A 26385-nucleotide genomic window follows, 5' to 3' on the forward strand; every position below is an offset into this window, starting at 1 on the left:
CCATTTTGTTTAATCATGCCATTGCAAGATAAATACCAAGTGCAAAACAATTTAAATAATAAAATAAATTAAAACCTCTAAAGAAATCAGAAAATATTACACTGTGACATTTTTAATATTCAGAGTATAAAGCAATTCAGCTTACCAATGATGTGATATTGCACAGTCCCATTACCACCAGCGTCCTTGTCTACAGCCAACACAGTTGATACTGTTGAAGGCTCCTGGTTCTCCGTAATTTGGATCTCAGAAACTGGAAGGATGAACTTGGGAGTGTGGTCATTTTCATCCAGTACTCTGAAGATTATTGTTGCTGTACTGGATAAAATGGGAGTTCCACTGTCTTGAACCAGCACTAAATAGAAAAGCACATTTGAAAGCTAGTATACAAAACCAAGGTACAGTAGACTGCCTGCCAACGTGAAAACAACAAACTTTGCATGCTGTTCCTCCTAAGACACAACACAACTTTATGTTTCTGAACACATTGCACTGCTTTTGTTTCATTAAATTTCGTTGACCTGGCGTAGAGACCACAAGTAACAACTTCTATTAAAATCTGTGTGTTGTTGTTGTTGTTTTTTAAAAAAACCATTGATTTACTTGCAAAATTTTGTGCAACACCCATTAAACTGAAGTAGATTCTTACCTTTAATAGTGAATTTATCTTGTGCCTCCCTGTCAAGCGAGATGACTGTTGTAATCTCTCCAGTATCTGGGTTTATTTGAAAAGTTTCATATCCAGGACCTGGTAAAATTTCATACTGGAGTAGAGAATTGATTCCTTAAAATACAATGGGAAAACCAATAAATCATCTAAGCGTATCAAACCTCAGTATTAATAGTCCAGGTACTGGCTTACTAGCTATTTTCCTATGGATAAATTTGGGTACAAAGGTAACAAAATTTGTTATTACTTGTATAGAATCCCTTGTATAAAACAAAAAAGCTCAGGACAGCTTTAGCAATGAACTGGAAGACAAACATAAACCTATTTGTGATCTAGAATGCACTTGTCATCTCCCAGCCACCTAGAGGTGTGTTTCACTACTTGAGAACCCTGCCTTGATTGTTATTCGTGCACCTTACTTAAGAGATGGGGTAGCTGCAACTAAACAGTTTATATGGCGTTCCGTAATACTTCTTTACCATGCAAAATCAATACCACTCTCCTCAGTGCTGCGGGAGAAACTGTTGTTTATGAACTTTAGCAGCTGTTTGCTTCTTCCTATAGCTGCATGCCTTCTGTAGTGGGAACTGTTTCCCATTCGCATCCTTTATTGCTTCAGAATAAATTGTTCCCATATTTTTTGTGGTTTCAGTGCTCTCCCGAGGAAAGCATGGCACCATTTTCATAACGTGTTATACAGCAAAATAACTCGTGCTATTAAGTATAATGGATTTAATCCTACATTTTGCAGAGAGGATAACAAGTATGCATCTCAAGTTATTGTATATGGCTCGCAGCTAGGTAAAAGCTAAATATGTGTCTGTATTACAGATATAGACAGACAGATTCAGTTTGGGGACCAGCTTGCTGAGTGCTACACTGGGTTGGAGGAGGTTTTCCAAGGGAGATACTGAGAAACCCCACCTCTTGCAAAGTGCAAAATGGCACAATTAGACCATTTAAGATTCTGGATTCAATGCTGCTTATTGGTATGGTAGGGGTTCCTCTTTGGAAGTTAATCTGCTGCCTCACTCAAAAACTGGTAAGTCAGCAATGCTGTGTCTGGGACCTGCCTATTCTTTTAAGTGAGATCCTGGAGACCTGCCCACAATCTTGCCCTGATGAAACCACTGGCAGTGCATCTCTTTGTACTCAAGCCTCCATCTTTTAAGTAGTCTTGCTTATGCTGCTGTAGTTAACATCAACATTAAAAACAATGCAATATGAGGATCTGGAACCACACAAATCTACCAGGTGGCTGCTCCACTTTAAGCTTACTTGTACAAAACTTACGATCCAAGTCTATGTATAAAGTTGTAGTGCACATTTATGGACCAGTCTTAGTTGCCTGCAGGGGAGTGTTTTTATTCTGATATCTCTGCAAGCATACATATGAAAAGCATGACTTTGGAACTCTTCATGGGTAGTGCTATTTCATGGAACCCCAAGAGCAAGTTCCTAGGTCCTTCCTGGATTCTTGTAATAGCATCACAACACAAAAATTTGCATGGACCACTAATTCCAATATAATGTTTTCAGCTGCATGCTTCTGTGGCAATAATTACAAAAGCATTCTTCAGCAGAAATGGTAATATTAGACATGAAGCTTACCAGACAAGAGAGGAGTGGAGACCCGATATGCTCAGGAATTATGAACACCTATAGCCAATTTCCTATCAAGTCCTCCGTTGCTCAAGCTTCTTTACAATACCAGTGGATGCTCTCCCATCACTGTCATTGCATGCCCAGCTAGGTAAACTTAAATCCCACTAAAATCCATGGGACATTAACAGATACAACCGATCCTGTACCCTAGAATTTTGGATGTATTTTTTGCTTAGGGAAAATTCCACAGGAGCTGAACCTCTCCTTTTACTTCTAATGTTAGTATTTGGGGAACATTAAAATGCAAAGGAAGTGTTTGTGCTGCTACTTTTTATGTTTAGAAAAGATTCGCTCTTTTAGGTCACAATCTCTTTTTAGCTATAATGGAGGAAAAAACAGAAGCTGGGATTACAGTGCCCCACTCTGGCCAAATAATATTAATGCATGTTTGCAATTTCCATCAAATGTGTCATTTAAAAAAAAATGCTTTTGAGATAGAAAAAAAATAGCCAAGAGTGCTCCTCAAAACACTAAATACACAGTTATGCTTGGAAATCTAGTGTGGCTCACTAGTACTCAACTGCTGGAGGCATTCAATCCATCCAAATCTTGGCTGGTGGCGGATGAAAGACAAAACTGTCCTCCAGATCATGCCACTCTTCTTCATTTACTTCTTTCCACAGATGCCTGGCCTGTAGTTTAACAACTACAGTCCTAAAGGATGGGCTATAGCAAAATGGAAAGCATATTTTGCATGCAGAAGGCTCCATCTTTGATTATTTGCATCACTAGTTTAAAAAAGAATCAGATAGCAGGTGATAAGAAAAAGCTGAGATCCTTGAGAACCACTGCTGATCACAGCAGACAATAAATGGGGGGGGGGAATCAATCTTCAACTTAGGAGCTTGTGAGTGCATATATCAAAGCAGATGATTGTTGGCATTTTTTTATTCAAAGGTTGATGGCAAAATAATGTGAATTTGTCATTTATTTATTTTTGTAGAAAGCACACTACCTGAATCTTTATCTATGGCTTCAACTTTAATGACAACTGCTCCCGGGTCTTCATTTTCACAGATGAAGGATTCATATAGAGATCTGGTAAACACTGGAACTTCGTCATTTACATCGACAACAATTATTGTCAGACTCTGAGTTGCAGACAGAGCTGGGGTACCCTTATCGAGGGCCACAACGGTCAGGTTGTAATATTCTTGGTGTTCATGATCCAAAGCAAAGGCAGTAGTTAGCAGTCCTGTTGTAAGAGGGGAAATTGTTGTAAGGATATAAATTCTCCAAATGCAGTTGCTGTTTCAGTAAAGCTTTGCTATGGGCTCAGCTCAGCACTCGTGTCAAATCGATGGTTTGTGCTAACTATAGTTCAGATGCCAAACCAAGGTCTGAGTTCCTAAAGTACAGAGAAAAGATTACCATAAAAAAGATTTGCCTTTGCCTGCTATATCCACAAGGAAAAAGTCCCCTTTAAGGGATCATTTCCATTTTCATCAAAATGACACCCCCATTCTTTGAACCACTCATTCTCCACTGCAGCAAAAGAGATATTACATAAGACTTTCTGCCTCAACTTCTCCAGGTCAGCTGGAAAAGTTGGCCTCAAGGGAACAAACATCCATGCCTTATTTTCACACAGCCTGTGTGATACACTAGATCAGGCATCCCCAAACTTCGGCCCTCCAGATGTTTTGGACTACAATTCCCATCATTCCTGACCACTGGTCCTGTTAGCTAGGGATCATGGGAGTTGTAGGCCAAAACATCTGGAGGGCCACAGTTTGGGGATGCCTGCACTAGATAGCTCCCATATCCCCGCTGACCTTCTCCCTTTGTAACCTGCTTTTTGTTTGCACAAATCAGAGCGCAAAGCATAGTTTGCAAATGTGCCTCAAACCATTGCTTCCGATTCTGGATTGTGGATCAAATGCTGCTAAATAACTTACTAGTACGTGCCTTTTCCCTTACAGAGGTGCTTAACTTGCCTGTTTGCTTCTTTCCTTGACACTTTGTCACTGGGGCTGAGACTGACACTCAATTGGACCATGCATTATTACAGTCCTTTAATAAGTGTTAAATTCTGTGTGGAAGCTGGTGAACGTTTACAAGTTTCCACAATACCTTTGCTCTAAGTTCAATCAAAAAGTGCTTTCAAGAGTTCAATTTTTTAAAAGGAGATGGAAAGAATCCCCAGTGCAACTTCTATGGGGCTAACTTAGCCCTTTTTACCCTTACCTGCAGTTTTATCTATTACAAATGGATGGTCTTCGTTGTTCGAGAGAAGATGGTATGTGACTTGTCCATTCCTTCCTTGGTCTAGATCCTGTGCAAGTATGTGATGCACTAATGAGCCTACCTCTGCGTCTTCTCTAACGTAGGAAAGAGGAGATGAAACGAAGCTAGGGTGGTTATCGTTGACATCTAAAATGATGACTTTTGCTGTCAATGAACTCTGCCTGCGATCAGTCAAGTTTGCAGCCTGATCTGCTGCCGCCACTGTCAGGACAACAAATGGAGTGATCTCTCGGTCAAGGGGAACTGCTGTGATTAAGCTACCGTAAGAGGGGTGAATGAGAAATGGATTTTCAGTGAAGTCATTCCCATGTATAGAATACTGAAGGTTGCTGTTTAAAAAACTGCCATCTCCATCTTTTGCATTAAACGTGTACACCAAGGTGCCAACGGGCACATTCTCCTCTATCCCAACTACAACAAAGTCATCCTGGAAAGATGGTGAGTGGTCGTTTTCATCTTTGACATCAATACTGAGGAAAAAAGTATTATTCTGTGGAGAACTATTTGGGTATTCATTCACAACAACTCTAAGGAAGTAGTGAGATACTGTTTCATAATCAAGTTCTTTGGAAAGAAACAGATCCCCAGTAGCACTGTTGATTTCAAATGGAGCATCAGAATCTTCTTCAAATATGCTAAAATGCTGTTTTCTGTTGGAATACGGGTGCTGATGAGGCAATTTTAAAGAGCCCAGCATTTGCGCAGGCCTAAAATTTTCTGGTACGGCAAAATGTCTGATGTTTGGGGAGGGAACAGATCTCCCTTGGGGAAGTGGGATTACCTGAAACGAAAGAACAAAGTTTGAAACAAGCAAACAGCACTAATACTGCTCTTATTTATTGAAAATATACTTTACTTTTTATAGGACATTCATTGCTCACAGCCTGAGCACATGTACTTCAGCTAATGCTAAAATACCTCAGGAATTCAACAAGCAGCACAAGTGTTTACACTTAGAAGAGGCTTCTTGTCAACGTCCATTCCTCAGTCACAAATTTATCATTCCCTAATAGCCTAAAGAGTTCCTGTGCTTGTAAGAATACAGCCCACACAACACACAATAAATGGTTTAATCTATCAATTGATTTTGCAGAAAGGTTATCAAATCTTCTGGAGTTTATTATCCAGCGGAAAGGAGCAACCAAGCATACTAAGGTCCAAATTCTAGACTTTAAGAAAGCCGACTTCGGAAAACTTAGGGAAACGCTGGGTGAAATCCCATGGACAGTAATACTAAAAGGGAAGGGAGTTCATGATGGTTGGGAGTTTGTTAAAAGGGAGATATTAAAAGCACAACTTCAGGCAATACCAATGAGACGGAAACATGGAAGGTGCCTAAAGAAGCCAGGCTGGCTATCTAAAGAACTTTTGACTGAGTTAAGATTTAAAAGGGATATGTACAAAAAATGGAAAAGGGGGGAAATCTCCAGAGAGGAATTCAAACATATAGCCAGCACGTGTAGAGGCAAAGTCAGAAAAGCTAAAGCACAGAATGAACTCAGGCTCGCCAGAGAGGTTAAAAGCAACAAAAAGGGCTTTTATGGGTATGTCCGTAGCAAAAGGAAAAACAAGGAAACAGTGGGGTCACTCAGAGGAGAAGATGGTGAAACGCAAACAGGGGACAGAGAAAGGGCAGAACTCCTCAATGCCTCCTTTGCCTCAGTCTTCTCCAAGAAAGAAAACAACGCCCGACCTGAAGAATATGGAGCAGATGATTCAGCAGGGGAAACACAGCCCAGAATAAGTAAGGAGGTAGTACAAGAATACTTGGCTAGTTTAGATGTATTCAAGTCTCCAGGGCCAGATGAACTACATCCAAGAGTATTAAAAGAACTGGCAGAGGTGATTTCAGAACCACTGGCAATAATCTTTGAAAATTCCTGGAGAACAGGTGAAGTTCCAGCAGACTGGAGGAGGGCAAATGTTGTCCCTATTTTCAAAAAGGGGAAAAGAGAGGACCCAAACAATTACCGCCCAGTCAGCCTGACATCAATACCAGGAAAGATTCTAGAGCAGATCATTAAGCAAACAGTCTGTGAGCACCTAGAAAGAAACTCTGTCATCACTAAAAGTCAGCATGGGTTCCTGAAAAATAAGTCATGTCAGACTAATCTGATCTCATTTTTTGACAGAATTACAAGCCTGGTAGATGAAGGGAACGCTGTGGATGTAGCCTATCTTGATTTCAGCAAGGCCTTTGACAAGGTGCCCCATGATATTCTTGTAAAGAAGCTGGTAAAATGTGGGCTAGACAATGCTACCATTCAGTGGATTTGTAACTGGCTTACTGACCGAACCCAAAGGGTGCTCATCAATGGCTCCTCCTCATCCTGGAGAGTAGTGACTAGTGGGGTGCCACAGGGTTCTGTCTTGGGCCCAGTCTTGTTCAACATCTTTATCAATGACTTGGATGATGGGCTTGAGGGCATCCTGAGCAAGTTTGCAGATGACACCAAATTGGGAGGGGTGGCTAACACCCCAGAGGACAGGATCACACTTCAGAATGACCTTAACAGATTAGACAACTGGGCCAAAGCAAACAAGATGAATTTTAACAAGGAGAAATGTAAAGTACTACACTTGGGCAAAAAAAATGAAAGGCACAAATACAGGATGGGAGACACCTGGCTTGAGAGCAGTACATGTGAAAAGGATCTAGGAGTCTTGGTAGACCACAAACTTGACATGAGTCAGCAGTGTGATGCAGCAGCTAAAAAAGCCAATGCAATTCTGGGCTGCATCAATAGGAGTATAGCATCTAGATCAAGGGAAGTAATAGTACCACTGTATTCTGCTCTGGTCAGACCTCACCTGGAGTACTGTGTCCAGTTCTGGGCACCACAGTTCAAGAAGGATACTGACAAGCTGGAACGTGTCCAGAAGAGGGCAACCAAAATGGTCAAAGGCCTGGAAACAATGCCTTATGAGGAACGGCTTAGGGAGCTGGGTATGTTTAGCCTGGAGAAGAGAAGGTTAAGGGGTGATATGATAACCATGTTCAAATATATAAAAGGATGTCATATAGAGGAGGGAGAAAGGTTGTTTTCTGCTGCTCCAGAGAAGCGGACACGGAGCAATGGATTCAAACTACAAGAAAGAAAATTCCACCTAAACATTAGGAAGAACTTCCTGACAGTAAGAGCTGTTCGGCAGTGGAATTTGCTGCCAAGGAGTGTGGTGGAGTCTCCTTCTTTGGAGGTCTTTAAGCAGAGGCTTGACAGCCATCTGTCAGGAATGCTTTGATGGTGTTTCCTGCTTGGCAGGGGGTTGGACTGGATGGCCCTTGTGGTCTCTTCCAACTCTATGATTCTATGATTCTATGATTCTATGATTCTATGAAATCACAGCAGGAATTGCTTTGGTGCAAATCTTTCTAACAGTCTCAAGCACTTCCAAGAATCATGACCCAACAAGTCGCATAATCAGGAAAAACTACAAGAAGATTCTTTAAAACTAACTAAAGTTACCTTCTTTTTGGCAATGTGCTATGAATCTTATATTTATCTGGCAACAGAGGGCTTGATGAAGGCCCATAATTGAGGAAGGAATATTGGAAAAAGGAGGCTGCATATTTCAAAAACAAATTAAAAGTGGCAAACTACAAAAGGTGCAAATTTCCTTAATACTATGCAATCTTGTGCATAACTTGCACAGTAAAGGTAAAGGTAAAGGTAAAGGGGCCCCAGACCATTAGGTCCAGTCGTGACCGACTCTGGGGTTGCAGCGCTCATCTCGCTTTATTGGCCAAGGGAGCCAACGTACAGCTTCCAGGTCATGTGGCCAGCATGACAAAGCCGCTTCTGGCAAACCAGAGCAGCACATGGAAACGCCGTTTACCTTCCCGCTGTAGCGGTTCCTATTTATCTACTTGCACTTTTGATGTGCTTTCGAACTGCTAGGTTGGCAGGAGCTGGGACCAAGCAACGGGAGCTCACCCTGTCACAGGGATTCGAACTGCCAACCTTCTGATCAGCAAGCCCTAGGCTCAGTGGTTTAACCCTCAGCGCCACCTGGGTCCCGCAACTTGCACAGTACTCACCCCAATGTGTGCAAACCATAAACGTTATCTCAGCACAGGAGATTATACACACAGACACACAGACACACATATATAATACAGTGCTCCTACTAAAAAACTTAAAGGTATTTATTCAAACTTCGTAAGGTATGGTCTTTCTACACAGGGGCCAGCAAGTCTCTTTTACTGAAGCTAATCAGTAATTATATCCCCTGACAGAATAGCAACTGTGGTTTGAAATGCACCAGGTTAAATCATGTTCAACACTGCATGCATTTGCACAATTCCAATTTGCCACTTTTGTCTGGTCATAATGGCACAAACCAACAGCAGTGATGATAAGTGAGTGTATTCAGAAAAGCAATCCCAGGAGGTTCCCAATGTTTGGTTCAGAGGACAATAAATTCTCTTTAAAAAGTCTCTGATCAGGCCAACAGTGTCAGGCAAAGGAACAATCTGATAAAGACAGAGAGTTGGATCCAGTCTAAATTACTCATAATTAGGTCCCATTGATCACAAGCTGTAATTGATTACAATGAAATTTATTTCACATTGCTTTCAATGGGACCTAAGTGCAACTAACTTAGTTTGCAACCAAGACACACACACACACACAGAGAGAGTGTTTGCAAGTTTCCCCACTAATTTCTCTGTTTAAAAAAGTGCATTGCCTTTCTCACTCTCGCTGATGGCTTCCCCTTAATGGGGCAGAAATGTTTGGAACAAAATTTGTAGGTCCTATATTTAAAATTGAGTGAAATATTTCCCCTTTCCAGTGTATTGGCTCAGCAGAGAAATATATGGATTGTGGGGGAGAGGGTGCTCCAGGGATGTTCTAACTCAGGGGTCAGCAAACTTTTTCAGCAGGGGGCTGGTCCACTGTCCCTCAGACCTTGTGGGGGGCCAGACTATATTTGGGGGGGGGAAATGAACGAATTCCTATGCCCCACAAATAACCCAGAGATGCATTTTAAATAAAAGGACACATTCTACTCATGTAAAAACATGCTGATTCCCAGACCATCCGTGGGCCGGATTTAGAAGGTGATTGGGCCACATCCGGCCTCCGGGCCTTAGTTTGGGGACCCTGTTCTAACTGGTTTGTGCTCCAGATACTTCAAGAAAACCATGTCTGTTTTAAATCAATACCTCCACAGTGATGACTACTTGTCCTTGAAGAGGAGGGACTCCCTGATCAGCTGCAGTGATTGCCATTTGGTAGCTTGAACGCCAATTGTACAAAAGAGTTTCAGTGGTCCTTAATTCACCACTTCTGCTGTCAATCTGAAAATGGCCTAAACTTTCCCCTGAAAAAAATACATCACTATTAATATACTTGCACATTAAGAAGTGTTATAGAAGCAGCACATCACAGAACAAACAAGCCCTGAGGTGGTATCAACAAAGTAGTCCCATTAGTTTGATTTCTGGCTGCACAGTAGAACTTCCCCTCATCTTCCCCTCCATATGCATCCCCTAAATGTGTTATGGGGGTTCCCTGAGCCAGAGCAGATCTGCGGAGGGGGAGAAAAGTAGCGGGAGAACTTCTATCGCAGAAATGAAAATCCTTGTGCTAACAGAACTACTTTGTTGATTACAATCCTGAATGGCTGCAACAGATGACTTCAATAAACATTGGATGTATACTGAAGATAGAACAGATTGGTTACGCTGCATAACTTTCAATATAAATGCCCATGTGTATACTTACGGACCATAAAACAAGATGAGAAACAATTTTGGTGAAAAATTGGCACAAAAACTACACATAAAAATGGTTTCTGTTGCTTTGGAATTATTTTAAGTGGTAACCAGAGCAGAACAAAAAACCTGACAATGGAGATAAAAAAACAATTTAATGTAACCATTCTGCACTTGACGTCATTTTACAACAATTTCCAAATATTGATTCTGCTCTATTAAATATTTTCATAAATAATCTCCTGCTAAATGCTGAGTTTAGACTATCGGCATCTACTGACACCTACAACTTTTCTCCAGTCTGCGAGGGAATAATTCTTGTGAGAAAACGTCCACTAAACAAGAGGTGGTAGCCAATAAACCAGTGCAGCATGTTCTGAAAGTCACTGGCAGAAAAAGCTAGATTGAACTGAACTGCCCCCCAAGCACCTTATGGATGTACAGTACTTCTGTCTCTTGTCCTAATAGCAAGTACATGCACAGTTCAATGGACAAGACACAAGGATCACAGCTGTAGAACACACATAGAAATGGCCCAGAGTAGCTGCAACAAGGTGTGCTTGTATTTGCCCCTGCAAAGTCACTGTAAGAGCCACTCCAAAATCCTTGTGTAGCATCCATATGGATTTTAGGCCCTCTGGAAACACAGAGGATGAGGTAACAGATTTGTTGGCCTTACCAAACATTAAGGGACATGGCCTGAAGAGCAGACAGGATGTCTTCATTATAAACCTTTAAGTGCCAGGCAAAAACTTTCCTCTTCAGCCAACCTTTTGGCTGATTAACACCTGATACTCTTTTAAATGTGTTGTGAAAATGGATGGGAAGGTTATTTGTTTTTGTTTTTATTATGTATTTTGTGTTTTTTATCTTGAAATCTTTTATGCTGTGAACCACCCTGAGATTTATGGATGAAGGCCAGTATACAAATTTAATAAATAAGGATAATAATAACATCCTACTGCCCAAGAACTCTGCACCACATGCCTCTCCTAACCCAGAGTCCAAATCAGAAAGAAAAGTGCATGGTAATTGTCAGTGAGTTAAGTTTATCATATAGAACAATGGATATTTCCCCCTTTTTTAACCTAAGGGCCAGTGGGATTTCTGGATGCCTGCACCCAAGAATAAAAACAACAAGAAGCACCACCAGTATCTGACAGCCCATTCCCTCGGGAGCCAAGCAATGATGCTCTGCACCAGCTGTAGTCTCTGAACAGTGGTGCTATTTTATAGCATACCCTAACCCTAGTGGTTCAGGAAGGCAGTCTCCAACTTCCATAGTTTACTTCCATGGAGAGGCCCAGAAAACAGGTTTCACGTATCCAGTTTCTCACAATTAGGAATGAATGAGCTAGTCATTGTGAGGTTAGTGAAGTCTGGATTTCTTGCTTCCCCCCAAGATATCACATCAGTATGTGAAAGTATGTTAAGCTACAAGTCTTCCTGGGAGGACTTTAGGAAGTAGTTACTGTTCTTTCTCTGTTAAGGAAAAGAGGCAATTTGGTTTTCATGGTACTTTAGTTTGAGTTCATTCACCAACAAATAATTATGACAAGTATAAGCTGACTCTGGGATGCAAATTTGAGCTACGTCAAAGCGTAGCGGTTGAGAAATGTAAAATTCATCTGTATTAGGGTTGCATTATTCTCTACCGGTTTTAAATTTAGTGACACCAGTTATTCTCGATTCAAACAGGTGAATAATCACAACTTTGCTAAGAAAAAAAGCCGAACTCATTTAAGGTATATAAATAACAATGGTAATTGAATGCAAATAGTGTACAAAAACGGTTGTTTCAAAAATGAAATTCAGCCATGTGTTTTATGTTGCAGAAGTGAAGAGTCATGTTCCAAAGACTAATAAATGTATCAAGCAGTGTTAGAAACTGAGGTATAAAGGCTAGGAGCTAAATGGCACCACAAACCTAAGTTATGGGCACAAGAACAGAATGTCTAGGAACGTTTTTTTATAATAAGAATACAAAGCTGAAAATGAACTGCAGCTAAAATGTTACGTTCATTTTTCACGTGGTCTGGTCCTTTCCCTTCCCACCCCCCTAATATTCTTCAGAGTGTCTCTTCTCCAGTCTTCAGAGAGCAGCTGGAAGTGGAGAGGCAGAAAAAGCTCCTCCTTTCCTTCCACTCTGCAGTTTTAATCCAAAATCTTAGGCGTACTACTGCACCCAGAGCTCAGAAACTGCTCGTGCTAATGAAATTACCTGCTGCAAAATGCACCTAGAACCATGGGAGTTTCAAACATTGTTGTAGGCATGGATTTTAATAGGCTATAGCCTAACTCATAAAACAGCAATAAAATATTGGTCTGTTAGGTTTCCATGGGACTTTTTTTTTAAAGTTTCCTCCTTTTGCTCTTTTTAATAAGGGCTGTAAAAAGCTGGAGGCTCTGTCACTGTTTTCTGTTCAATGACTCCAGAATAAATGTGCAGTGCATGATCAGTGCACTAGAGAGGGTCATTTTTAGATCTGCAATTTTTAAACTTTTTTTTATAAATAAGCCAAAACTAGGACCTAGTAAAAAGAAAGATAAGAACACTTCAGGATTGGACCAGCATACTGCTTTCAGAGTCCAGGGTCCTGTTCTCAGAGTGACCAACCAGAAGCCTGTGGAAAGCCAACAGGCAGGATATGATCATAAACACAGTTTTGCTGCAGAATTCTCTCCAGCAAATATTCGACCCAACAAAGGATGAAACAGGATCTACACAAGCCCCCATTGTTTGCTCACATTATCTTTTGATCCCTGTCCCAGACTGTCATGGTCAATTCCTATAGGAAGAAGATTTCCAGTTAGTCATGGGAAAGGAAAGGTCATTTTCCCACTGGGACGGTGAAAGCATTTGCCTATAACAGATGAAATCCTAAACTATAATGAACATGTTTTACTTAGTATTATCATCTTAATCCTGGGTGAGCTGAGTGAGTGCTTTTGATTAAGAATTCTAAACGCAACAAAAACAAGCGTGGAAGGATAAAAAGGTAAAGAGAGCTACTCCCGATATTAGAAAGATCGTGAATTCATGAAGAGAGACATGTCAATAATAATAAGTTTGAAAATTGGACATTTTTACAACTCTCACATTTAAAACTATGAATATACCTCATAATAAACAGGCAGCATGCCACACGTGATGGAGAGGCGTGGGAATTCCACTTAATAAACCTGAATCAGCGTTTGATTCAGAAAAGAGAAGTTTCCAAGAGCAGCCAAGAACAGATCTTTGCCCTCAGTTTATGCTGTATGGTTACAGCTTTGCCCAACGTATCTGGATATTGTGCACTTTCTTATCTGTACTTGAGAAGTATGGATTTATTTTTTTACCTGAGGACAATGAATATAACACGATCCCACTGTTCCCAGAATCAAGGTCCTTGGCAAACATGGTGGCAACGAGGGCTCCTGCTGGTTGCCCTTCCAAAACCTAATAGCAAGCAGACCAATTAAAATTAGACTTTCCACAGAACAAAGACCAACTAAATTAATATACATTAAAGAAAGGTTCAAAACTAAAGCGCTAAGAGGGACTGGCAGAGTGCAAAAGGAAAGGCTTTTTAATGGGCATCCAGACCCATTAAGTGGGCTATTAGAGGGTGGGGGAATGGGCACTTCAAAAAGAACATTTGGGCAGGTCAGAATTCAAGTCATGCAGAAGTTGCATTACGATAGGCAATGTAAAGAACTGATTGATAAAGATGTGAAAAGTAAATTACTGGTAAGTAGTCTAGGTCCCCCAGGACCTGATCAAGCATTCCCATTCTGTGGGATAAGCAGCCGCATATAACCAACATGTCTATGGGCTGGTAGCATATGCAGCAAATGTAGGCTACAGTAAACTGAAAATTAAGTTTAAACAGATTTTATCTCAGTAGTTTGATATATTAGAATCATGCTTGCCCTGATTATGTGCCAACTTTGCTTTTCAGCCGTTTCCCCATATTCTAACCACAAGATGGTGCTCAAAACGAATTTTTAAAAAATTATTGTGTGCTGCAGTAAGACACTGTGAGGCTTAAAATGCCTTTTTGCTTACATTGGTCTGTAAAACGCAAATTTAACACCTACACTGGTTCCATTTAAAAACGTCTCTTTCACATTCTGTCACACATTAACAGCATTCATACGCGACACAAAGGTGCTTCTTCAAGTTACAAATGGATAAGGAAGGAATCTCAATCTGTTCAAACCTTGACATGTAGCTCTGCTCCAGACAGAAGCTGTGGGAAGCATGGGTGGTTGTCATTGAGATCGGTAACAGAGATATAGACTGTTATTGTGGCATTATGTTGCGGGACCCCGTGGTCAGTCACCAGAGCAATCAGGTAGTGGTGAGCTTGCTGTTCATAGTCTAATGCAACCCAGTTTATAATTTCACCTGGTTGGAGGGAACAGTGATAAAAAAAAGAGAGCATTATGAGCTGCATATAACAGGTTTTAACAAGCTATGCACGATTTATAGCACACTCTGCCTTAACCAAGTCAGTCACTTGATATGCATACTGCATACTATACAAAGCCAAGAGAGATCCTGTCACTCAGCATATATTTGTGTACCCTGGGGTCATTATAACTTCGCTGGACTCCAAGTGACTCCACTTCACACTAAAACAGCTAACTTTAAAGCCAGATGGCTGCTCTAAAGAAGCCAAAATATTTCCTTCTTCCAGCCAGCAGAATAAAAGAGCGAAAATTATTTTAGTTGTTAGCCAGCTGGATGAGACATCATATACCAGGGACTTCTCATCACAGACCCTTTGGGGGGGACCAGTAAGCATTTTCTTCACTTTGCTGTAGGGGCTGAGGATATTCTGCAGCCTTGCAGCCCCTTACTTACCATGACCAGCTGGCCTTCTTTATCCCAGGATTTTGGGTGCTTTGTAAGAAATCCATTCCTATGGAACTGTGCTGTATTTCTTTGATCTCCACACTATCTCTCCAAACCCAGCTATATTAGCAATTCTGCTTTCCTCATTTTCCAGACGGCAAGCAGTGGAGAGTAGTCTCAGATTCCACATCTGTGTAGTACAAGGCCTCTCCTGCCAGCTAGCTCTGTCACTCGTGCCTGAATTTTTATTACACAATCCCTTCTGATTGATTTTCAACATTTCATTTGATCTTGTTAAAATACCTGTCTTTGTTTATCCTGGGTTTTGGCATTTGAAACCTCCAGCGACCTTTACCTCCTCAAATGCTAATCCTACATTTCACATACAGTTGCGACACAAAATTATTAGACATTTTCACACCAATGTCCTTGAATCGTGTCCAAAGCTGCAAGAGTTCCAGCTACGGATATAGTACAGTGGAAGGGAGCAAGCAGTAGGTATAATTGAGATCGGGGTAGATCCTTCACCAGGAAGAACAATGGAAAGTCAGCTGATAGCAACACAACAAACTGAAACCCAGTGGATCAGCTAAAGGAGAAGAGATGTCAGGTATGGTAAGGATGGGATAGTATTAGGAAGAGAAAGATGTAGGCAGGTACCAGGGCAGGCCTAGGAAGATACAAATGGAAGATTGCACATGTTTTAAGAAGAAATCAAGTGTGTAGATTCAGAGATGGGCATGAAAAAAGAATGGAGGTATCAGACTGGTAAGTCTGACCAGCATCTGTCCTGGAAGTCATCTGCTCAGACCATATGTAATGTATGGAATGGTGGATCTGCTTGCCATCCAACTTTGCACTTTTGCAGGGTTTGAGTGCTGTCCCTGACAGTGATCTGTAACCATATTTGCTAGCAGTTTTCACAGATACTTGTGATGGCACCAGCAGTACCACACTTGTTCCTTTGAGCTGCTGATCACTGCTCAATAACAGCTCAAAGGGAAAAGAAAGGAAGGAAAAAGGAATACTATTGTGTGACCTGCAGGTAATACTATTTACATATCTGATTTTCTAATATACTGACAATTCACTTTGCAAAGCCTATCATGAGTTTTGAGTGTATGCAGAAGCTAGATCCACCAGTGGAGAGAATTCAGTTGTTCTCCCTGAATTTGGACATGCAAATTATATTACACACAAACACACACACACACACACAGAGAGAGAGAGAGAGAGAGAGAGAGAGAGAGAGAGAGAGAACGAGAACAAGCACTCTAGTTTAGCAGAAAGCTTAACATCCCACAAGGAGAACAGGGAAGATTGTTAAAACATATTACCTGTATTGGAATTGATTTTGAAATATTTTCCATCTGATAAGAGGAAATAGGAGAGCTGAGCATTTCTTCCAGAGTCCTTGTCAACTGCGGCTATTGTGCCAACCACACCTTGGGCTAACGAACTCTCCTCCACGTCAAAAAAATAGGCATCACGCAAAAACACGGGAGAATTGTCATTTTCATCCATTACGTTAACTATCACTGATGTACTTGCATTCTGCCCTGACTTATCTGCTGTGCTAGTAACAAAGGCTCTAAAACTATGCATTTGTGTAAGTTCGTAATCTAAAGGATTCCGTAGGTAGATCACACCTGCTTCTGGATCAATTCTAAATGAAGCAGAATCCGTGTTATGCTCCAAGGAGTACACAACATTCCCAGGGGTATGCTGGGGATCTAACTTCCGGGCTTGGATTTGCAGAATTCTGACACCTATGGGTGCTGCTTCACTGACTTCCACCTGATACACCAAATTTTCAAAAGTCAACATGGGGCGTCCTTTATGCTCGTCGATTACCACTCGTAGGATCAACAGAGAACTCAAGGGAGGACTTCCATGATCTTCTGCTGTAATGTGCACCACTGTGTGTTCATGCGGTTTATCAGTATCCAGAGTTCTGGCAAGGTACAGTACCCCAAGAACGGGATCAATGGTAAAAATACTTGATTGATTGCTTGCAATGGCATACCGGACTGCGCCATTTAGTCCACTGTCTTTGTCCTCTGCATGAGCAATGTAAAGAGCTGTGCCAGGCACCGTGCTTCGCGATATATTAATCTGGTCAGATTCCGACACAAACACGGGAGGGTTGTCATTGACGTCGATCACAGTTATGTTGACCTGGGCGCTGCTGTAGACAGGGGAGCTTCCCAACTGTGACTGCACTGTAAGAAGGGTGTGATAATGGGCTTCATGGTCGAGCTGCTTCTTAGTGCGGATGATTCCATACTGAGGGTCAATGGAAAACTTTCCGTAAGGATCACCGGAGGAAATTCTGTAGGAAATCGTTTCCAATAAACCTGTAAAAGAAGATTAAAAAGAAAACACACCCCCGTGTCAAACAAAAGGCATCCAATTTGTTAGAAGATCCGCTTAGCTGAATATGCTCTAGAGCATTTGAGAAATGTATGGCATAGCAGTGTTAAGTGAGTTGAACAGTTTAAACGCCTCTCTGGATGTTTGTTTCCTAAGTTTTTGTGTTTTCTTTCTTTCTTTTTAGCTGTAATCTCTAGGGTGTAGTAGGAAAAAAATGGATGCTGTGCAGACTAACTTAAAGGCACGCAGTTAGCCCATTTACGAGATCTGTATTTTCACCCCATAGGTGTGATTAAATTTTATGAAGAAATAAATATCATTTCTCACATTTAAAATTATACAGGGACTCTTTCCAACTAGGTCAGGTTGAACAGAGGAATTCCACTCTAACCAGACACATAAACATTCCAGTATAGCCTAATTTTAAGACTCTAGTATAACTGTTGTGAGAACTAAGGGTCAAAACCTCAACCCACTGCACAAGCCAGGAAGCTGTAACATATAGAGAGCACACATGGAGTGGGGGAAGGAGAGGCTCTCAAAGCCTAGGGAAATTTACTTTTCCCAGGAAACCATGGAGTGGCAGTATCAAACCTTCCCAGACCACTTCCTGTAAGTTTTGCAATGCATTAAGTAATTAAAGCATTTGCTTATTTAGTGGAGAATGGCAAAATATGTGAAGCCACAGGTGGATCTTTAGTTTCTCACTCTGCTTCTCAATATATATAGTGTTCAAGCTGCCAAAAAAGAACAAGAGTCCCGTGGCACCTTAAATACCCACAAATTTATTGCTAAAAGCTGCCATTTCACCTCATCTACTCAATTGTTTTAACAAACTTGTTTGAACATAACACTAAGCCGCTGTTTATCAGCACAGTCTTTGCCAACCTGGTGTTTTAGACCACAACTCCCATCAACCCTGACCACTAGTCATGCTGGCCTGGGATGTTAGTAGTTATAGTCCAAAGCGTCTGGAAGGTTCCAGGTTGGGGAGGCAGATCCAGGTTTGATTGAAAGTGTGAACCCAGCCCAGCAGACTAACCATGGTTTGTTTTCTGGCATTAAACCATGGCACAAACCTACGGTTTGTTTTTTGGCTTATGAACCATGTAATTTTGTAACTATAGTTTGGTGTTTTGTTTGAAAATAGCCTTGCTTCATCATGGTTTGTTTGGGCACCCTGGTCCAGTTGCTTGTCAAGCTACAAAGACATGAGGCAATAACAGACAGAAAACTAACTGAGCTTTGGAAAAGCAAGGCGCGGTTTTGTGTGCTCATCTGTGAGGCAACTTATTATAAACAAACTGCAGCTTAGCGTTACGTGTGACTGCAGCTGTTTTGTGACAGAAATTCCTTTAAACATTCAGACTCATTTCCCCCAATTTTCATATATGCCATATTTGAACACTAATCATTTCAAGCAACTTTCCTTACGTATAAACAGTACTCATCTTTAACTACCATAATTTCTCCTAGTCCATTTAGAAATACACGCCTAGGGCACAATCAATTTGTATGCTAGTTACAGAGCTCTCCTCCCCTCTCCTCCTAAACCGTGCACGCATACAGTACAGCATGACAGCACATTAGGGAGCATGGAGGAAGGGGGCCTACGACCCTCCCCATCTCCACCTAGCAATATCCTACCTTGATATGCCTGCATAACTTGCCATGCGTGCAGGTGGGGAAACAATCCTTCTTACCTCCACCCTGTCCATGGTCAAGTGAAACGAGCCCAGTGTATCTTGTAAAGTTTAACTCAGGCATCCCCAAACTTCGGCCCTCCAGATGTTTTGGACTACAATTCCCATCATCCCTGACCACTGGTCCTGTTAGCTAGGGATCATGGGAGTTGTAGGCCAAAACATCTGGATGGCCACAGTTTGGGGGTGCCTGGTTTAACTGTTATAATGGGAGTACTTATTTTTTTAAACATATTGTTTGTAAGTATGTATGTATGTATGTATGTATGTATGTATGTATGTATACATATTTGCTTATATCTCTCTTAATATCATCTCCCAAGAAACCACAAGGAAACACTCAAATGTGGGAAAATGCACATTTCTTACCATTGCACTAATTCAAAACCTAGTTTCACATTTAGTTGTGTGCTTTTCTCCACTTAAAGAATAACATTTAACACAATATTGGCTGCATATGTTTGTAGCCTGTAACAAATCAGGGGGCGCTGGAATCTGTCTGAATGTCTTCCAAGGCCACTTACTCAAGGGCTCCCTTGCTTTCACCGTTCCAACGGCACTTCCTTCAGGGGCATCTTCGGGAATGGAAAAAGTGTAACGTGATCTCTCAAAAACAGCAGGAGCCACAGCCATCTGCAGGATCTTCACAGTCACAACTGCATTAACAGCAGAACCAAGGCCACCTCCATCCCGGGCAGAAACAGTCAACAGCACATTGGTAAGTTCCACATTACTGAGAGATGCTATCAGGTAGATGGTTCCTGGAAAGGAGAAGAAAACGTGAACATATGGGACAAGAAAATTACCTTTCCCCATCATTTTTGAAGTTCAGAAGTGTTAGCCACAGAATTGATGTGTACGTACTTAAAAATAAAAATGTGTTAAGAGCACCACTGCAAGAGTAGAAAAAACAAAAGGGCATCTGTATCTTCTATATTATTTTGGAAAGCGGTTTCTGTTTGCTGTGGATTTGGACACCTCTTGGGATAGCATGACCAAATTTGGCAGGATGGTTCCTGAGTTCAAGCATCAGGATAGAGTGGGGTGTTTGAATGTAGAAACAAGCCTTTGGTACATTCACTGCTCTGCACAGAAAATGACCTAGAATCCTGGCCTAGAAGAAGGCAATCAAATCTAGCTCTGCCTACTTGCTTATGTCTTTAACAATTGTCCTGATTCTTCCAAGCCTCCTAACCATAAAAGAATCTGCAATGCAGCCTTTAGCTTCTTTGCCCTTCCAAAGAAGCCTTACCATTATTTCCATTTTGGATATGTGAAAAGTGATTTAAATCCATGGGACACGGGTGGCACTGTAGTCTAAACCACTGAGCCTCTTCGGCTTGCCGATCAGAAGGCTGGCGGTTCGAATCCCCACAATGGGGTGAGTTCCCGTTGCTCTGTCCCAGCTCCTGCCAACCCAGCAGTTGGAAAGCATGCCAGTACAAGTAGATATATAGGTACTGCTTTTTATTCCTTTTTTATTCCGCTGCGGTGTTCTGTTGTGCCAGAAATGGTTTAATCATGCTGGCCACATGACCCAGAAAGCTGTCTGTGGACAAACGCCAGCTCCCTTGGCCTGAAAGCGAGATGAGAGCCGCAACCCCATAGTCACCTTTGACTGGACTTAACCATCCAGGGGTCCATTTTACCTTTTACTCTATCCATCTACAGGGTCACATGAATGACCCTCATTCCATGCATTCCCTCAGATGGAATAAAGCACGAAATAATTTTAGAGAATCCAAGTTTGTTTGTTTCATTACAGTCCATTAAGGGATAAAGTTGTTACTAAAAACCTAGATTTCACCCATTTTCATAATCAGGACTATCGACTGCACTTCAGTATTATGCCACTCACACAGATACGAAAAAGAATAAACTTCGGGGCGGGGGAGTGAATGCCAAGTTGGTGGAAACTACAGGAAGATAAGAGTGTTCTTGTGCTTGAATCCTGTTTGCAGATTTCCCACAGGCATCTGATTGGCCACTATGAGAACAGGATGTTGGACTAGATGGGCCATTGGCCCGATCCAGCAGTCTCTTCCTATGTACTTAAGACCACAAACATATAAAAAGCACTTTACTTTTTCTTCAGGATATCCAATATTTGTCTCATTTTGTTTAAAACATAATCATGCACATATGCTTGATTCTAGGTGGTGTGTTTTCTAGCCAAATGCTATTGCACGTGTTTTTCACTTAATACGGTTCAAACTAATATGCTATTTCTTCTGTTTTGAGCATTATTGCAGAAGATACCATGTTAGGGCTGTTCTGCTAACACTTGCCTAAGAGTTCACCCTGTGCTAGAATAGGCAAGTTCTCACACTTCTGTCTATGCAAGGGAATTTCCAAGTGGGAGAACATGTTTCAGCTACTATCTTGTTTCTCCGAAAATAAGACACCGTCTTATATTTATTTTTCCTCAAAAAAAACACTATGGCTTATTTTCAGGGGATGTTTTATATTTTTCCTCCTCCTCCTGCCGCGGCCGGTATCACTGCTGTGCCTATCACTATGTCTTATTTTCGGGGTATGGCTTATATTCCTTGAATGCTTAAAAATCCTGCTATGGCTTATTTTATGACTACGTCTTAAAATAGGAGAAACAGGGTAGGCTCTACTTGTGAAAGCAGCCCATCCATGAGTGGTAGATGCCTTCAACATCTGAAAGGGCACTTCTGGAACCAACCTACTGCTTTTAATTCTCATCTGTTATAGACTGAGGCACAGGACCAATGACTTCAGTTATTAAAGTTTAGTGCAACTCAAGGAGGCAAGATGTTCCAATAGCAAAGCACAGCTTTTCAGCAGAGAATGTAGGGCAATAGAAGGCACCATGAAGGATCAGGTGAAAAGAAGAAGAAGAAGAAGAAGAAGAAGAAGAAGAAGAAGAAGAAGAAGAAGAAGAAGAAGAAGAAGAAGAAGAAGAAGAAGAAGAAGAAGAAGAAGAAGAAATAACCTTATATGTATGTACTCGCTGGAGATCAAAACCACTTCATATGCCTCATACAGAGTCAGACCATCAGTATTTTCTATACCAGGCATCCCCAAACTGCGGCCCTCCAGATGTTTTGGCCTAAAACTCCCATGATCCCTAGCTAACAGGACCAGTGGCCAGGGAAGATGGGAATTGTAGTCCAAAACATCTGGAGGGCCGAAGTTTGGGGATGCCTGTTCTATACTGACTGACAGCAGTTCCAGCATTTCAGACAGGAGTAGGAAGAATGGTAAATAACAAGATCTGACTTAACAATGTAGAATTGTTTAATCAGCTGAATGACTAATTTGGGATAAAGCGTTAAGGAGGAGAATGGAAAACAGATGAAGCAGATAAATACTTACAGACAACCGAAAGGTGCAGTTCACAAAATTTCCATTTTACACTGCCAGGCCTCTACAAAAACAAACTGCCTCTTGATCACTTTAAGAGTGTGTGTGTGTGTGTGTGTGTGTGTGTGTGTGTGTGTTTTATAGCAAACAAAGAAAACAGCAGATATTGTTTACCCAGCGTGAAAAAACACTGCAGTAATTCAGCAGAGATGGAGTGAAAAACACGGATACCTTTGCTTTTCCATGACTTGGAGAGTAGCAGAAAAACCCCTAGGCTGCATGTACAACAAAGGGAAGGTAAGCTGAAGAGGGACTTTGCACTTTGAGGATAACACCCCAACCAGTAGATAATACTACCCAATTTGGCTTTAATTGATATTTTCACCTAGAACAGGCACGTCCAACAGGTAGATCGTGATCTACCGGTAGATCACTGGACATCTGTTGTAGATCACTGGCTCCCCCCAAAGAAGCTCAACAAATTTGGCTCCCCTAGAAAAAGCCCAACATTTTTGCCCTGCACCCCAAAAAGCATGGCTTTCCCCCTCCCTAGAAAAAGCTCAGTAACTTTGACATGAACCCCCAAAAAGGGGGTAGATCACTGCCAGCTTTTAACTCTTTGAGTAGATCGCAGTCTATTGGGAGTTGGCCACCCCTGACCTAGAGAGCACCATCCAAAACTGTAGTGGACAATACAGTACACATACTGCCAGTGTATTCGTGTGATTTTGCATCTAGTCTACTAAACCATGGAAGAGGCATGTCAGCTAAGGTGCAGGTGTGCCCATTGGCTCTCTTGCTCCTGCCAAGATGTGACTTCAACACCTACAGCCTTTGCTGCTTCTGCAACTCATTTTATAAGGGAATCTCAGAGATCATCCGCTGCAGTGGCTCCTAAGGTTCCCCTCTCCCCACCCGATCGAACACTTGAAAATTGCTGAGCATCTTGGTGGAGCACTTAACTATTTTTCTGCCTGTTGCAGCAACAATAGTAACGCGCTGTGTTAGATGCTGTATGATTTTTTTAATTGTATTTTTATTGCTTCTTTTATTTCTTATATATTGCATTTCATTGTACTCCATAGAATTCAAACAGCAATACAATAAAATAAGCAACTAAAATCAGTCTATTGAATGCAATGGATGTGCTGTCTCCCATCAACTACAAATCCACAGACAGTGAACCACCTCAATGAAGCTCACAGACCACTGGTGGCCCATGGACCACAGCGTGGCACACCCTGCTCTACTGAGACTTCCACATTCATTTCAATAGTAGAAGAACTTCTAATCTGAAGGAAAGGAGAAAGCTGTGGTGTATGAATAGCTCCATTTGCACATTGGTGCTAGTGAGCACATCTGTCTTGTTCATGAGGATGTTTGAAGGTGAGGGGTTTTCTTGAGCGTATAATATTGAAGGAATTAGATCTGTTAAACAAGATCTACATAGATCTTTCACTCAAAATGGGAAACTTATAATCATGTTTCATATTCAGCGGCAAGTAATCAGAGAAACCCTATACTAATAATAGGATTACTCTCAGTGCATATACAGTATTAATTTTTTTGCAGCACCTGCTGCACAGAAAATAAGATTTTACCCTATGGTACATGCACAGCCCCCAGGGTGCTTCTTTCTGGTTTAAACTGTAGGGTGGATTAGAGCGAATCAAAGGAATTACTTGTAGCCTTTGTTAGGCATAGGCTTGCATTTACCTGGATACAAATCTGATTACCTCCAGGTAAATAACATGCTGGTGGCTATACTAAGTTAAGTACTGGTAACCTGACCTTTGAGCAAATGCAGAAACCACAGCCCACATTTCCCAGCATGAGGCAAGCTGACAGATGGCTTCTACTTTGCCACCAGCAATTAATACAATGAAGGGCACAGATCACCTTAGTTCTGAGCAGGCGACAAATCAGTTCCTTCCTGGCACAGAAACCAAGAATAAACTATGAGGTATACCCAGGCCATAACTGGGGAAGATTCTTTAGGTGCTTCACTGGTTGGGTGAGACTCTCAGCTGGCTCACAGAGAAGGCAGATTAGCAATACAGCCCACCCACCAGATCCCCACCCCTTGTGTAGAACTTTGATTCATTTTCACCATTCTTGCTGTTCCAGAAGAAACTAATCTACAGCATCCTCTGGCCAGCAGCCCTGTGGCTGGCTGGAAACCAAACTTACTGCAAACCTCAAATTCATCTGTGCCTGCTCTGCCCACCACCCTGCATCACATAGCATTGCACTGTGGGCATTCGGGATTAACTTTCAATCAGCTACATGGTGAAAAACAGTGGCCATCTGCCTACAGCTTCTAATTGGTTGCCTTGGTTCTTCTGGCAATTTATTTAACATTTGACATACACAGCTCTTTAACTAAAGGTAACTAAAGCATGTGCGAAGTATGCATTTGTTAGTAGTCAACAGCAGCAGGTAGAATGAAGCAGATCATTCAAATGGACTGGTTTACTTCTAACTATTTAAAGGTATATATTTCCAAATTTCTAGGCTCTTCCAATTAGTAATCACCTACAGTAGAGCAAACCTGCACCAAGAGAGTTGTTTTTGGTTTTTAAAAATAAGCTATTAAGAAGAAGAAAAATATAGATTAACTATACCCATATGGCTTCCAACTAATACGATTTGACAGCCAACTCAGACAGCAGGCAGATGGCTAAAAAGGTATGCACAGTTCATCACCCAAACTCACCTTCAAATCTGGCAGCTGAACCAATTTAACACTCAGGCAGGTCAATGCTCATTTCCAGTGACCTATTCAGAATGAATATTTCTCCAACCTGCCTATTTGTCTGATGTATGAACTAAGAATTAAGTACAAAAACGTCAGTCTCTTGAGAAACATGAGTCAGCAGTGCACAAAGCCTTTAATCCAGTTCTGTTATTATGCTGCTTTGCATAATATTTTTTAGCGTTGCAATTTATTAATGCTTTAATTACTGGTTGCATTTTTTATGTTGAACATCACCGGAAGGGCAGCTTATCTTGGTTTACTGGATTTTTGCTGCCTGTTACCTTTACAACCTTATGCTCTGGATTGACTAAGGCCGATTTTCCTGAGGGTAACCACAGCAACACATAGAAAAATGCTGGACAAAGACTTGAAACTTTTTGTGTTCTTGAATGTTACGAAAATCCTGCTTTACCTCTCTTTCTTATGGTACACACAACCCAGTAAGATAGTTCCGTTCAGACAAGAAGCCAAACTCATGGTTAAGGAAGCTCATCTACATATTAGCATATTGATTTGCACACCATAAACTATGGTTTGTGTTAACTATAGTTTGACTGATGTCTGAACTGGCAGACCAAGGGGATCCACAGCTTAGTGATCATGTAGATGCTTTGTACACCAAAGGTACTGGGTTCAATCCCTGCCATTCCCTACTAAAAGGCGCAGGTAACAAGTGATGGGAAATGTCTCTGCCTGAGACACTGAGGAACTGCTGCCTGACTAGTCAATAGTAGGCTAGATAGATGGATCAATACTCTGACTCAACAAAAACGCTTTTGTTATTCCTATATACAGACAATGTTCCAACTCTGTAGGCCACTGAGTCAAGTGGTTGGAGTGCTGCGTAGACACAAATTGAAAGCAGACAAGTGGCACTAAGCATCTATAGTTGGAAGGTCATATCATGGTTTGGCATGATGTCCAAATTTAATCATAAATGGAATGGAATATGTACATCAAAATATTAAATCATCTCACACATTTGCAGTAATAGATATATGTATTTATCAATCCCAGCAATTTCTATACAAAAGGTCAAATGCTTTTCCTTCCACCTATCTCAGGAGTCACTGG

General features: G+C 41.3%; 1 protein-coding gene across 1 annotated transcript in view; it reads right to left on the reverse strand.

The window, feature by feature from the left end:
- The window catches only part of DCHS2 (dachsous cadherin-related 2), a 104547-nt gene that overhangs the window by 23952 nt on the left and 54210 nt on the right, over positions 1 to 26385 (reverse strand). Inside the window, exons 4-12 of the mRNA XM_060278664.1 lie at positions 19745 to 19981; positions 16482 to 17501; positions 14507 to 14694; positions 13644 to 13743; positions 9750 to 9907; positions 4523 to 5363; positions 3291 to 3530; positions 650 to 784; positions 146 to 355 (exon numbers count right to left, since the gene is read on the reverse strand). Of these exons, the coding sequence (XP_060134647.1) occupies positions 146 to 355; positions 650 to 784; positions 3291 to 3530; positions 4523 to 5363; positions 9750 to 9907; positions 13644 to 13743; positions 14507 to 14694; positions 16482 to 17501; positions 19745 to 19981 (3129 nt within the window). The remainder of the gene's footprint in view (positions 1 to 145; positions 356 to 649; positions 785 to 3290; positions 3531 to 4522; positions 5364 to 9749; positions 9908 to 13643; positions 13744 to 14506; positions 14695 to 16481; positions 17502 to 19744; positions 19982 to 26385) is intronic.

The sequence above is a fragment of the Zootoca vivipara genome, chromosome 9 (genome assembly GCF_963506605.1).
Source record: "Zootoca vivipara chromosome 9, rZooViv1.1, whole genome shotgun sequence".
Lineage (NCBI taxonomy): Eukaryota > Metazoa > Chordata > Lepidosauria > Squamata > Lacertidae > Zootoca > Zootoca vivipara.